At 41.4% G+C, this 15,119-nt stretch overlaps 1 protein-coding gene across 1 annotated transcript in view; it reads right to left on the reverse strand.

Moving 5' to 3' along the window:
- Window positions 1-15,119, reverse strand: part of SCML4 (Scm polycomb group protein like 4) — a 92,191-nt gene that overhangs the window by 22,816 nt on the left and 54,256 nt on the right. Inside the window, exon 3 of the mRNA XM_035110678.2 lies at window positions 2,855-2,984. Coding sequence (XP_034966569.1) covers window positions 2,855-2,984 — 130 coding nt within the window. The remainder of the gene's footprint in view (window positions 1-2,854; window positions 2,985-15,119) is intronic.

Genomic DNA, 15,119 nt, shown 5'->3' on the forward strand with positions numbered 1-15,119 from the left:
TGTTGTGGGGGAGGAAGGGAAAGGAGAATGTTAGCTGCTTTGAGACTCCTTAAGGGGAGTGAAAGGCAGGATAGCATAGCAAGTCCAAACTCTTCCTCCTCCTCCTCCTCCTCCTCCTCCTCCTCCTCCTCCTCCTCCTCCTCCTCCTCCTCCTCCTCCTCCTCCTCTTCTTCTTCTTCTTCTTCTTCTTCTTCTTCTTCTTCTTCTTCTTCTTCTTCTTCTTCTTTTAAGAGTTTTAATCTTCCTGAAACACTGAACTTTAATCCACAGGAGTGAATGCCAACTGTTCATTTACAGGAGAAAAGAAAGTGGCAAAGAAACCATTCAAGGGGATGGCTAAGCATATTTCCTGCTGAACTCCAGGGACCCCCAAACTTTTGAGAATTAAGCCTACCAGTATTTGTGTAACCCTATCCTGGATAATTTCACTGATAATTTCATTATATTTAATGTTTGCTCCAAATGTCTGTGCAGAAGTTGTTTCAAGGCTAATTTTAAAGTTTACATTCTCAAGAAAGAAGAGTTTGCACAGTTCTGCATGGCAGAATTCTCTGAAATCCATAAATCCACTTTTTTTATAAAAAAACCCCTCTTATCTGAGAGTGAAGGAAACAGAAATTGACCTAAGCTGTGTTCTGAGAAGAGATAGCAAACCGTAAGGAATTAATTAACAGGCTGAAGGTTCAGTGTGCACTATATTTCATCATGATATCCACTGTTCACTGGACATATAATTCAGACTGCAGTGCTAAACCCTCTTTCCTGGGAATAAGCTCCTCTGAACCTGCTACTAAGTAGCCATAGGACTGTGTTGTAAGGCAAGCACTTGAAATGGGGGGGGGGTTAATGCAGTGGTCTGCAGATAAGACTATGGTTAGAGAATACTCTCGTTTGCACAATACAAAACTGAATTTATTGATGAAAGGCTGTTTATTAATAAAAGAAGTTTATTTATTTTTTAAGTTACTTGAAAAGTCATATTTCATGTTCTGGTAGTGGTACACCTCATTTCTTGTATAAGAGAAATCTTCTTGTAAGAAAGCACAAAAGCTTTCTCCCATAAAGTGCTTTAAGGATATAGGCAATATTCAATGATGTTCTCCAGCTTGCACACAGTTAACCTTCAGTTCCTTTCCCTCCCCCTCCCCCTCCCAGCTCCCCTCCCCATGTGACCTCAATATCTTCTCTGGAGGATGCCCTGGACCAATGTTTTGGGGCATGCAGGGAGCAGAACGGAAAGCCCAATGGCATGAGTGCAAACCTCAAACTATATTGCATCTCATCCTACCGGGTACGAGTCTGTTCTTTTAAGAGGTTTAATTTGTGGTGTGTTGTAATTATATTATTGTATTGTAGCTTGTAATTTATTGTATTAGGTTTGTAAGCCACCTTGAGAGGACATTGTTGAATAAAGCAGCCCAAAAACCTTTTAGTTAGTTAATTAGTTAATTAAGAGGCCACTAAAATGAACTGCTCAGGAAAAAGAAAACCAATCTTTGATACTTATGCTGAAATCTATCAACATGTCTTTTATCTCTTCTCCTTGTACTTAAATGTTCAATAGAGGACAATGATGAGGCTAAAAGGACAACCCAGCTTTTACATATTGTTAAGCAGATTATTAACATGGTTTATAAGACAATTAGGCCTCTGTAGCAAGAGAATCCCTGTTAACATTTTACATGCTGAACCTTCTTGTTTTAAGGGATAGCAGAGGTTCCAGTCTTTCTGGCATGCCTGCTTATTTTATAGGATCGTGTGAGTCAGCCTAAAGTAAGACACATTATTATTGCTGGCTGCAAGCGTGCTAGAGTTGTCATCTTTCAGAACATATAGCATTACCCTGTGACAGAAATCAGATAGGTGACAAAAGAAATTATAACAGAGCGAAGGACGTGGATGATGGCTGAGCAGTGTTGGGGATAATATACAGTTAGTATCACACCATAATGAAAATCTAGTGCTTGAAGTGTTAACAGCCACTCAGGCTGAACAATAAAAAGACTCAAAGCAATCTATTCTGGGTAAATAGGACTATAATGGCAATAATAGTTAGCATTACATAGCACTTCAAGCCATCAAAAGGCCATACAAACAAACAGGAGAAACCATTACAAGCACGAACGAAGGACATGAACTGCATTACGGAGATCTGATGACAGATTTATTAATACAAAACAGCACAGGTTTTTGCTTCCTACCGATGAGTGACACAGTGTTTCTTAAGGCAGAGCTGGGGTGTGCTCTGTTTATGTGTGTGCAGTTGATTTTCTATCATGTACAGACATGATAGAAACAAAATTGAGAATATAAAGAGAATGAAGAAGAAATCTGGATAGATCTCCAGCAAACAATTGATAACTTGTCTTTGGAGTTCAAATATTTGCTTTACTTAAACAAGAATCACTGATGAACAGTACAGCTCAAAACATGTATATGATAGTGGGTTTTCAAAGTTCAATAAAATAGTTTTGATGGAGGGGGGGTTGTATCCTTATCTTACCTAAAGCTGAGTATTTTGCATGCACTTTATCCTAATATGTACATTTTTAGAATCAATTTTCCCCAATTTAATGCATCTTTGTATGTTTTTTTCACCAAAATGCATATTTTTGTGCACGTTTTCCCCCAATACATTATGGTACATTATTTGGGTTAGAGCACTGCAGCACAGAATTTGCAAAGGTGTGAACTGAGAACACAGCCATCTTTTAGTTCACATATTATATTGAAAAGTCAAGTGAAGTGAATTCCCCTCTATCCCTGGGATCTGGTTGAAGAGCAGGTTAGAAATCCTTTAAATAAATTCATAAATGAATACTCCTTTTCTGATGAACGGTTTCGTTTCACATACCTGTGAGGGCTTGTGGGGCCGCTGAGTTGGGGATTGTAGCTGCATCCTGTGGGATTGAGCTTATATCAGGTTCCGGGGTGCTTCTTGGTGGGGAAATTGCTAAAGGGGTCATTAGAACACGAGATTTCAGCTGGAAGACAGAACCAATTTGGATAATGAAAATACATGCAGAATCTGTTTTATTATACTACATATTAGAGCTCTTTAAACTCCCACACTACAGCAAATTACCACAGTATCACATTCGTTCTTAGACACATTAATGCTTTCAAGGAATATAGGGAATGGGACTAAAATGTTAATGTATAATGCAGGTGAAGTTGCAAGAAACAAAATATTATGCAATTCACGGCATAATTATTTACATCTTAGGAAAGGACTATCAAAGTATTGCTTATTTTTTTGGGGGGGGGGACTTATTCAATGCAGATGTAAAAATTTCTTACATAAAGTGTAATGCTGGACTGTTAGACCACACAGACTACTTGAAAATTGCTGGTGGTTTTAGCAGACCACTTAATTACTCTATTTTTCTGCCTGTATTAGCAATTGTATTGCATTGTGCTAGATGCTGTATTATTTTTAATTGTATTTTTTGCTTCTTTTATTTATTATATTGTATTTATTGTATTATAATTTGCATTCTATAGATTTTGAAGTTTGCTACAATAAAATCCAACGTAAGAAATAAAAAGACCATTAAAAATCAATGTGAATATTTAATGCAGACATACCATGGACCATCTGAATGAAACCTGCAGACCACAGGTGGTTTATGGACCAGAGCTTGGGAACCCTTGACATAAAGTTATCATTTACAATTTGACCCTTAGCTGCACAAGTGTAACTCTCTTGCAGTTGTTGGTTTGTTGGCTTGTTTGTTAGCCACCCTTTACCATAAGGTCCCCAAGTGGGTTACAACATTAAAACACAATATTTAAAACTGTTTACTGATTTAATCACAAAAATATACACCTCAAGTGTGAGAGCCAGTGAATTTTTTATTTTGCTTTAATAAAAATGTATCCATATTTGCATCATATTAGCCCCATGCAGAAGGGAACCCTTAGGTAATGCAGTCATTGCACAACAAGCAGAGATTTAGACCCCCATCCAGTTTTTGGCGTGTGTGTGTTTTAAAAAGAAGGCAATCACATTGTCAGACAGAAGGGCACTGGTGTAGGAAGCCGCTCAGGCACCGGGAGCGGCAAACATGACACGCACCCGGGGCCGGGGCATCACTACGTAGCGCACATGCACAGCTTCGCTACGTACGAAGCATCGATGCATGCGTCGCTACGTACGACACATTGATGCATGCGTTGCTACATACGACACATGCATCGCTATGTAGCAATGCTGCACATGCGCGCTACATAGCGGGGTGCCGGCGCTGCCACTCGTGCTGCCCCCCAAAAGACAGAGCTAGTAGCAGTGGGTGGGTGAGAGGGGACGCTTCTCCCCGCCAGCCTCCAGCCTCCTGGTAAAAAGCTTTGTTCGGCGAAGTGTGGTTGTGGCTGGCTGGCTCGCTCACCTGCTCGGCTGGCACACGCTTTGCTTCTTCCTGCTGGGCAGAGCTGCGAAACCAGGGAGGCCTCGCCTCCGCGGCTCCGCCCAGCAGGAAGGAAGAAGCAAAGTGTGTGCCAGCCGAGCAGGTGAGCGAGCAAGTCAGTCGCCACGCTGAGTGAGGCTTTTTACCGGGCGGCGGGGCTCGGCTTGGGAGTCGCGGGGGGGGGCTGAGTGTCACCCCCCCTCCAGGGTGGCACCCGGGGTGGACCGCCCCCAACGCACAACTCTTGCTACGCCACTCCAGAAGGGCATAAGACTTTGTTAGCGTGAACTGATGTTCCTTCCCTAGACACTTAAATCATGAATTATTTTTCTAAATTGTTGCATTTTGGGCTGGCCCTTGTACTGCCAGTCTTATATGGAAAAAAAATATTCCATTCTGCAAAAGAAAGGCATCCTGTTCGGCTTGTCCCTTAATGACATGGATTTGATGTGTAAGCTTCTCTGCAATGGTCATGTCCCAGAGTAAGTCTAATTTACGATGGCTGCTTGCTTAAGCAGAGGACACTTTCTCTTGAGCAAGGAGAGAGATCCTGATTTTTGCTAATTCCCCACTCCAGCTTTACCCGCATGCTACAGCCAACAGCATTCCCAAGGATCCCCACAGGAAAGTACAACAAAAAGGAAAGGGAGACATGGGAAGTTCTGTTTCGTGAGCCCTCCTTGTTCTTAGGAACCAACCTATAATCCTACCTGTTTCAGGGTATCTGAAGAAGTGTGCATGCACACGAAAGCTCATACCAATGACAAACTTAGTTGGTCTCTAAGGTGCTACTGGAAGGAATTATTTTATAATCCTACCTGTTATGTTTAGAGACATAATAGACATAGACGAGCCAGAGTATCTGTAACTATAATAGGGTCATGCCAGCACTGATAGTAAAAGTGAATGCTTGTGTTATCAAATGTCAGTGATTGCCTAGCTCCCATGAGATGTTTGATCTCCCAACTATGCTGAGGGTTCAGACCTACATCACAATGTTGATGTAGCATTCGGCACCATTTCTGAGAACGAACCTTACATTCCGGCTAGTAATTGGTTTCCCTCCATTTATTGCAAATGACAAAATAAAAGATGCTGTAGAACAAATGCACACACAAATGTATGTTTGCTGGGAAATTTCAGATCCATTAGCTTTTAAACGAAATGTTTGCTGTTCAGCAGCTATCTCATACATCGCTCTGGGTGTGAAAAGAATGGGAGTCCCCCACATTGTACTGAAAGCAGAGAACAACAAATAATAAAATGAATTCGGAATGTCTGAAAGGGCTTGTTGGGTGTGTGTGGGCGGGGGTATGTGTGCACGTGCAAGAATGCAAATACAAAGCATTGGGTCTGCTGCAGATCAGAATCAAACCCAAGAAAAGAAAGGTCAGGAGAGCTGCAAAAGGACCTTAGAAGCAACTACCTACTTACTGCATTCAATTATGTTTTTTATCATTTATTAAATTTGTTAGTCAGTTTATTTTGCCCAAGGCAAATCAAATCAACTTCCAGCAAACAAAACAAAACCCTACATAGAGACATTAAAACCAAGGGTGCAGGACATTGAAAGCATCCTCTCCACTTCTAAAAGGCCACAGGCTTGGTTATAGAGGAAAGTTTTTGCCTGGTGCCTAAATATATGTAATGTATGTAATGATGACACCAGGCAAGCCTCCCTGGGAAGAGTATTTTTGCCCTTTAGACCTCTCATGGAGGGACACACAAAGAAGGGCCTCAGATGATGGTTGCAAGTCTGGATTGGTTTATATGGCAAACTTTTAGGGTTTGGGGGAACCAATGAGCCATGGGGTGATCTAGATACATAAAAATTATCCCAGACTATGCCATTTTCCCTACAATTCCAGCCTTAGCTCAAACAGTGAATCTGTAGCAGGCACAAAGGGATATTCCCTTCCCTTTCTTTCTCTTTAAGAAACAGAACAGTGATCTGGTTTGGACAGGGACTGGCAGTGTAAATAGGTCCACTGCTCCTTTGCCCTAATAGTATTTCTCCCACTCTGTCATTTCTAATCTAAGAAGGACCACCCCATCCTTTAAGGGTGGTCTTATAAAATAGACACCTTGAGTGTACTTCTAAGCACAAAGCCAGGGCTACCGTCAAACGCTTATGCAGAAAGCTAAATACTGTATTTCATCTTATTTCCCCCATCACTTTCCTGTCACTGCCTGACAACAAAATTTATGCCCCTATTTATTACCCATTAAAAAGTAATATGACAACAGATAATATGAAAAGGTACATTTTAAAAGTCAATTGACTGAAATCTACATTTTCAAAAGCACTTCTCCTGCCCTTTCAAATGCCATTCCTGGCACAGCATGTAAAGACCGCAATGAATTTATTGGAATAGAAATATTCCACTTTGCTGAAACTTGTGTGCTTAAAGTGGGTACAGGTATAGACATATCCTTCTGAAATGAAAGTTCCTGTAAATATATTTCACCACACCTTCACATAGCTGCCAAGTTTTCCCTTTTCTCGCGAGGAAGCCTATTCAGCATAATGGAAAATCCCTTTAAAAAAGGGATAACTTGGCAGCTATGCACCTTCACAAGGGTCAACAGCAATACTGGGGCAGGGAGTGGCGGGGGTGGGGGGGAACGCATATGTATTTAAATCTCTCTCAGCTTTTCCATAAGAGCTACAAGATAGTTTTGTAATCGATAGATAAGGCACTTTGACTCACTTGGAGGTTGTAATCCAAAACATCTAGTGTTTGGCAGATGTTTAGGCTAAAAAATGGACCATCTGCTAACTAGAAAGCAGAGTGAATGGCAACAGGTGAAAGTAGAAATGGAGGGTGATAACTCAGGGCTGCCATACGTCCGGAATTTCCCGGACATAGCCAGGATTCGTCCGTCAAAAATGGCATCCAGGCAGAATTTTTGGCAAGCGGTTAAAATGTCAGGAAAACCCGGGTGTATGACAGCCAATATCGGAAGTGTTTGGGTTTTTTTTTAGCAAATTTCCCCCAAAATAGCTGAAAAACTTCATTTTGTGTGTGTCCCGATTTTCACTTTTTGAAATATGGCAACCCTACGACAACCTCCTATGGTGCATGCACATAGCATTCCTTTTGATTCACTAAACCTGAAAACTCTATCAATACAGCAGAAAATGGAATGAGTTTTGTTTTTATATTTATTATTGATTTATTGATTGCTTTCTATGCAATTATCTAGGGTGATGTACAGTTTTAAAAAGGAGGAAATGCTATTCCACAGAACAAGAGCAGCCACACTAAAAGTCCTGCAGAGTAGGCATCTGAGATCTTTCAAACTTTGGAACTCTAGTCTGTTATATATTGCATGTGTTTGGAGTATTAATGTACAGTATTTGGGTGACTTTGTATGATTTTATTGTTTAAACTTATGCCAATAAAGGCTAAAAACCATAACAACTTGCAGGAGAAACTCTCCTGCAAACTGCAGCAGCCTACTAGGTGCATAAGGGATAAAGTGGTCTCCCAAGTAACCTGATCCTGAGCATAGCTGCCAAGTTATCCCTTTTTTTAAGGGATTTTCCATTATGCTGAATAGGCTTCCTCACGAGAAAAGGGAAAACTTGGCAGCTATGATCCTGAGTGGTACAGGGCCTTATATGTTATACCAACACCTTGATCTTGGTCTGGTAGCAGAATGGCAGCCAGGGCAAATCCTGACAGTAGGGTGTTGCATGATGACGGGAGCAACTGATCCGCCACATTCTGCACTGCCAAATGAACCCCAAAGTTAGCCCCACATAGAGCACTTGTTCTTACCACAAATGGTAGTACTTCCTTCAAGCTAACTTCAACTCTCTAAGCTAGGGAGAACTATAAAGTCTCCATGTTGAAGTTACTATTATCTGTAATCTCATCCCTGGACAAATACTGTATAAAGAACGAGGTGATTGTTCAGTCGGCAAAAATTGTTTTATAAATTCATTAGCATTTTGGTTCACATTTCTCTTAATATGCACATTTTTGTACGTAAATTTAACTAAATATAATGCAGTTTGTGTTATTTTCACTATGTATTTTCATGCACACTTTCTCTCATTCCTTGTGCTCCACCTTGGCCACTGAGATCTTCTCATGGGGCACTTCTGGTGGTCCTCCATACCTCTGAGGTTTGTTTGGCTTTTATGGGAAACTAAGTCATCAGGGGGGCAGGTCCTGCCCTGTGGAAGTCCTTGCCAACAGAAGTTCAGCGGGAGTCATTCTTGCTTTCTTCTCAATGCCTTTTCAAAACTGCATTGTTCAGACTGGCCTGTGGAAATCTTCTACCAGCCAATTTTTATTTATATGTTATTGATTGTTTTTACTGATGTTACTGTAAGGTTGTGTTTTTGAGTTGAACCCAGATTTTTTATACCTTATATGAAAGAGTGATTTATAAATATTTAAGTGAATAAAATAAAAACAAGATATGCATGTTAATACACATTTTTTGGTTGGAGCACCGCCTTGCAAAATTCTGGTGGATAGCTGTGTTTTGGTTCAAGTATTGTTTCAGAAAGTGCAAATAGGGGAGGTTTGCCTTTAAATGCAATCTGAATGGAATCGCTACCTCACCCTTCCACAACACAGATCCAATGTAAGGGCTCTGCCTTCTGCCTAAGGCCTCTGTATCTCTGGAGCTCAGGAATGATTTGAGAAACCGCTGTATCTCTGCTTTCAACGTAATAAAAATATATTTCTGTAATAAAGACGTGAGTATACAAAGCTGTGGAAAAACCTATCCGGTGTAAAGAGACTTTTCAAGAAGACAATCAAAAGCAATGGAGGAGAAAATTGCATGTTACAAGTCCTAATTTGGATCTGACGAAGACTTCACGGAACACAATAAATCAGTAAGTGAAATGATCCCTTTGTCTGAGAAAATGGAGATCACCGGATATAAGGAATGTGCTTTTGCATGCTCCCTCCTACCTCTCAAATGCTTTTTAAAAAAAATCAAGCAGGAATAACTAAACAACTATTTTTACTCTGTTATGTTTTCTCCTTCCATCAACTGACATACCTGTATAAGGATCCCTTTGGACATGAAAATGTACCTGTAGGCCACTTGAGAACTTATACTGCTGCAACTTGTTACTAGGGATTTCAGGCTCATTGTCAATTTAAGCAAGACTTTAGTCACCCCTTTGGGGGTTAGCCCAGTGACAGAACCCTACCACGTCACACCACGCCAGTACAAGGTTCTTGAGATCTGGGAGCCCACAAGTCATTAGCACCAAACGTCTCTGTGGCTACATGGGACACGGGTGGTGCTGTGGTCTAAGCCAACCTTGATAGATCAATGGTCAGACTCAGTATGATCTGCTCTGTTCTGAGAAACAAGGCTTCATAAATACGATGGATATTTTATGCCAGGGATAGGCAACCTGTAGCTCTCCAGATGTTGTTGGACTCCAACTCCCACCATCACTGGCTGTGGCTGATGGGAGTTGAAGTGCAACAACATTAAAGTGGGTGGGGAACTTGAGACAGGCATCATGGCCTTATGATAAGGATCACAGGTATAACATATATAAGCGCTGTGATTTGAATCACACAAATCTGGTGGTCATAGCACATGTTAACAATCTCCAAGCACTTATCCTGCCATTTGAAACGGCTTATCCTGTTTTTGTTTTCTTTAATGCTGATAGGATTTAACTTTTGATATGTTTATGCTGTTATAAAATTGTTATAAAATCATATTGGGGGGGGGGGTTTGCAGGACACCATTATTAATGAACAGAGAGGGGTGACAGAATTTGACAGCTGCAATACCCAGAATCCTGTTCAATGCCATCTTCCCTGTCTCCCCACCCCTCCAGCTAGGACTCGACCCTGCCTGAAGGAAGGCTTAAGGATCTGCATATGCACAACAGTTAGCATAAACTCACACATTTCCCCTCTCCACCTCCCCTCCGCCCAGAACAAAACAATGTTTCCAGAAGAAGGGGGGGGGGAACCGCCCAAATCCAAAGTTAAACTTTTCTACTCAAGTTAATAATACAGCCTATTATATGTTCTCTTACCATGAAATCTCTATCCGCTGCCTCTGTATTAGAATTGCTGTTTTATATCTTAGAACTGTATATGTCAGGACTGCTACCTTTTAATTAGAAATCCCTGCATTAGGTATGTTTTCCAGGTATATTTTCTGTATGAACCCTGTATGATCCCAACCCACCTGAACCTTGCCCTACTACCACCCTATACCCATTCAAGGACACACGGACAATAGAGGGATTAGCTGGAACAACTTTATTCAAATAAATTGCCATCCTCAACGTAGCCCACCCTTCCATGGCCTGGAGGAAAACACTGCCGGGCGGACTTCCACCCCATGGAAATCGCCAGGAACTGCCCCACCTCTGCACCCATCTCGACTGATTGCCCTTCCTGCCAAACAACAGGGAGCACCATCAACGACAGGAGAAGAGAGATTGACATCTCTCCATCTGAAAGGAGAAGTCATCTCCGCACCCAGCTAATCCGATCTCCCACCCGTCGCCCTTGTCTCCCCCTCCCTCCTAGTCCAGAGATTTCCATGCATGAACAGGAGGGTATATAGGGGGACTTCACCATTTCCCGGGGTTCCTTCCTTCTTTCCAGAGGCAGGGACCCTACAGCTGTAGCTTTGCATTCTGCAATAAAGGGATCAGTTTGTTTTTCCTGACAGCATCGTGTGGTCTCTGTCATTTTCCCGGCGGAGCTGAACTTAGTGCAAATTTTGGAGCTTCCGACCCGCGTCTGTCCTTCTTAAAAGGCAACGCATTTTGGGGTACATTTTTCATAACAATATGGCGAGCCAGGGCAGGAGACTCCGTTTAGCCGTACTCTTGGGGCGCCGTGGTTGGGGAGCCCAAGCGCACCCAGCCATTTGCAGGGGGGATCCCCTTCCCCGACTGTCCCTGGAGTTCTGGCCTAACTGGGATCCTTAGCGGGACCACACAGGGAAAACAAACAGGATCCAGACGGCCGTGGGGGTTGATTTTACAAGATTTTTCTTCTCCTGATTGTTGCGAGGTGACCAAGCTTCAGGAAAAGAAGGCAGCGCGCTGCGACGTGAGTATCAATAGGGAAATTGGCTTTTCGGGGTGGGAATTGTCACAGCAATCAAACTCTTTCCTATTTTTCATAGCCAAAAAAACCCAAAGCCCGTCGGAGTCTGCCCAGGCTGGAAGGTTTTGCGGCTGCCCTTTTCCTCCCCAAGGCTTGTTGTCCGTCGGAGTTTTGCCCAGATAGCGAGCCTTGGCAACTCTCCCTTCTCTCGCTTAGCTATCCCGGGTGAAGACGCCCCTCTGCCATGGCGACCTTTTGTTAGGTATGACCCATGACCAGAGATTGCAAGTGCGCCCGTTCCCTTTTCCTACTTTTCATTCCTCAGGTCCGATCTGGCATTGCCTAGGCAAGCGTTCAGTAGGACCTGAGTCTAGAGAGCAAGAGGCAGGGAGATTGCTGTGGCACTATTAAATTGTGGGTGGGAATAAGAGTCCTCCTCGGAGTGTGCCCACTTTCCTAGAACGTTTTCCTAAGGAGACTTTCCAAACCCCATTTTTCCCTTAGAGAGCCCTTTAGCAAACCTTCCCAAGCCCACTTTCCTATCGGAGTCGGTCCACTTTCCTATCGGAGTCTGTCCACTTTCCTTAGACGTGCCCCAGGTTCCCAAGGAGTCCCCAGAACCCCGAGAGACCCCACAGCCCCGTCGGAGACTGCCCAGGGCTAGAACTTGCGCAAGTGCCCCTTCGGAGACTGACCAGGGCAAAAATGGGTGCACCCCTGTCCAAAGAGACAACTCTGCAGGCTTCAGGGGAGAAATAAGCCCAAGGAGAGCTTACTTCCCGTCTGAACTCTGATAGACGCCTCCAATTGTATTTAAGAAATGTTTCAGGGTCTAAAAAAAAAAACAAAAGAAAAAACCAAAACAAAATGCAAGCTTGCTTAAATAATTTTTATGTAAGGGCTTGATCAACCCAAAAACATGGCAAATATTAAAAAGAGTGGAAGTAGTGTGTAAAGGTTTGTTTTAAAGAGGCTGTAGAAGGCCATTTTTTCTCTCTCCAAAAGTATAAAGAGGTGTGTGTGTGTGTGTACCTACCCATTTTTCAACAGAAAAGAGGGGCAGGATGAAGGAAAATAAAGAGTTGTAACTTTGAAAATGCTTGCTCAATGCTTTGAAAATATTTCGAAACTTGAAAATGTTCACTTCATAAACTCCAGCTATAAGTGGATAAGAGATGTACTCAATGTTTAGAAATGTTATGGGGTTGTGTATAAATTGGCCACAACATCCATAGACTGCCTTCTTAAGTGTGCATAGTTAAAACTGCCAACTTGTTTTAAATTTCTAGTATAAAGAAACAATGTTGAACCAATCAATCTTAAACATGATAAATATGAGAATGAGGTGTGCAAATGTTGTTATTGAGAGAGGCTACAAAGGGGAGTCTTTCTCCAAGTGACTAGAGGAATATTGACTAAAGGAAAATTGAACAGCTATTCCTATAAAGGCGATTTGTTTGTCAAAAGTAGAACTTCCATAGCCAGGAATTGTCTATCTGAGTCTAGTTTTAACTTTGATTGTGTTGGACAGAAGGGTTCTTGTTGGGCTCCTGATATCAGTCTCTTAAGGAAAAAACTCATCTGCTAAAGGGTTCTGTATAGGGTTGGTATTCTCAGTCAAATCTTCTGAATCCTGCATCTTAGAGGGTTAGACTAAATGACCTCAGGGTCCCTTCTAACTTCCATTTTAGAGCTATGTGAAAGGCAATGTGTCTGATGTGGTGATGGGTTGAAATTCAGCCCAGCTCTGCTTTCTGGCAAGGAAAGATTATTGGTTTTCAGAGTTAGAACAAGAGTGTCGTTGGTTTTTAAGGAGTGATTATATAAGTTTTTACCATTTTGTCTATTAAGGTTTAAAGTTTAAGCACATATGAAAGTCTTGACCATTTTCCCTTGTAAATAAATGGCAGAAAATATCTTATGAATTGTGACCCTGTAGCCATTTTCCCATATATGAGGGGGCAGGGAATTTTAGTCTGCCCATGGCTGAAGTTATTTAAAAAAAACCCAAACATTTGCAATTTATGAATTCTGACTGGTCATTTACCCGTACATAAGGGGGCGGGTCATTGTTCCGCTAATGACTAGAGGGAAAGCACACTAATAATAATAATCCACATTTGTGAAATATTTTGAATAAAGGTCTGCACCCCAAAAACCCTGTAGATAAAGGGGGCAAATCTAGATTTCTTTTGCCTGGGGTATGAGATGTTTATATAGTACAGTAAACATGGCTAATTAGTGCCATGACTTCATTAAGGAGTTTAATTTGACCAAACTTTTCTTGCAGCTTTCTTGTGAAAATATTGGGTTGGGTTGTCTGTGAAAATATTGGGTTGTCTGGATGTTGAAGTTTTATATATTTAAAGTTTAAGATTTATAAGCCTGCTTCCTAAGCAGCAAGGAACAGGAAGTAAGAGGTGTCAGAAATATCTCAGGACACAAAAGCTATAGAAATGGATTTAAACTGACCAAAAATAATTTAATTTGACCACTTTTTGTTGCTGGTTTGGTGGAAGTGTAAATTGTTGGGTTTCTGTGTAAAATCTAACCTATTCACCCTTCCCTTCCTCTATTCAAATGGTAATTTAGCCAACACCAGCAACACTTTCAAATGGTACAATGGATTTCTGAATCATGAACTTTGTACATGCACAGAGGCTATGCCAGCTTGAAGAGAAAAAATAGAGAGAAAAAGGAGGTTAAAAACAAAACAAAACAAAAACAGCAACCAAATGCTGAAGGGCCTGTGCCATGCAGGGGAAAATTTGTTTAAATTTCCTTATGTGTCTTTGACTCCAGGGGGTCACTTGAGAAAACAAAAGGGTCAAGTGTTGGACCATCATTCCAAATCTAATATGCAAAATTCTTTCCAGAGGTAAATATCTCAGCACTCCCACTTTGAGTTCATCGCTTGAGTACTTTCATCGCTTGAGTACTTTTTGTTGTTGTTTGTTTCCCCTTTCAACAGGATACTGATTGTGATTTTAGTCAAGGGCTTAGAAAAAACTCCAGACTATGCAAACCAAGGGTCTGCTCCCCCTTTCCAATGGGTATTCAGGAAGCACCTTCAGATACTTATCTCGCATTTGCATTTCACCCCAAGCATTAACTCCTGCATAACCTCCCCCCTTGCAAAGTTCCAACCTAACATGCAAAAATTATTCTCACAGCTTTCCCAGGAAGAACATTTCTAAAGGATATGTGAACCTTTAAGAAGACTAAACCCCAGTAACAAGTGTTTATTTTTTCCTTTCTCCCACAAAAAAAAAGGGGGGGGGGTAGTGAAGAGATACAAACAGTAATTTCTTTCCTTACAGTCTGCAAAACGAGCTTAAATCCCTGCTGTATTAGTTTACTTCCCGCTATAGTTTTATATATTTCCTTTACTTTGATGCTTCTCTTTAGGTTGCAAATAATCTGCTTTCATTTATTAAATCAGTTTTTCCATTATGTCTATGAAATTAATCTAACCATACTTGTACAACTTTAGATTGCTACTCTTTATTTTCATTTGAGATGCTCATTATTAGACTGATGTTTATTCAGGTACCATCTGTGTTTTTCCCCATAGAGTTCTCTTTTATCAGATAGCACATGATGACTTTTAAGGTTTTTTCCCATTATTTTACCATTCACCTTCAAATCT

Source organism: Zootoca vivipara, chromosome 3 (assembly GCF_963506605.1).
Source record: "Zootoca vivipara chromosome 3, rZooViv1.1, whole genome shotgun sequence".
In the NCBI taxonomy this organism is placed as follows: Eukaryota; Metazoa; Chordata; class Lepidosauria; order Squamata; family Lacertidae; genus Zootoca; species Zootoca vivipara.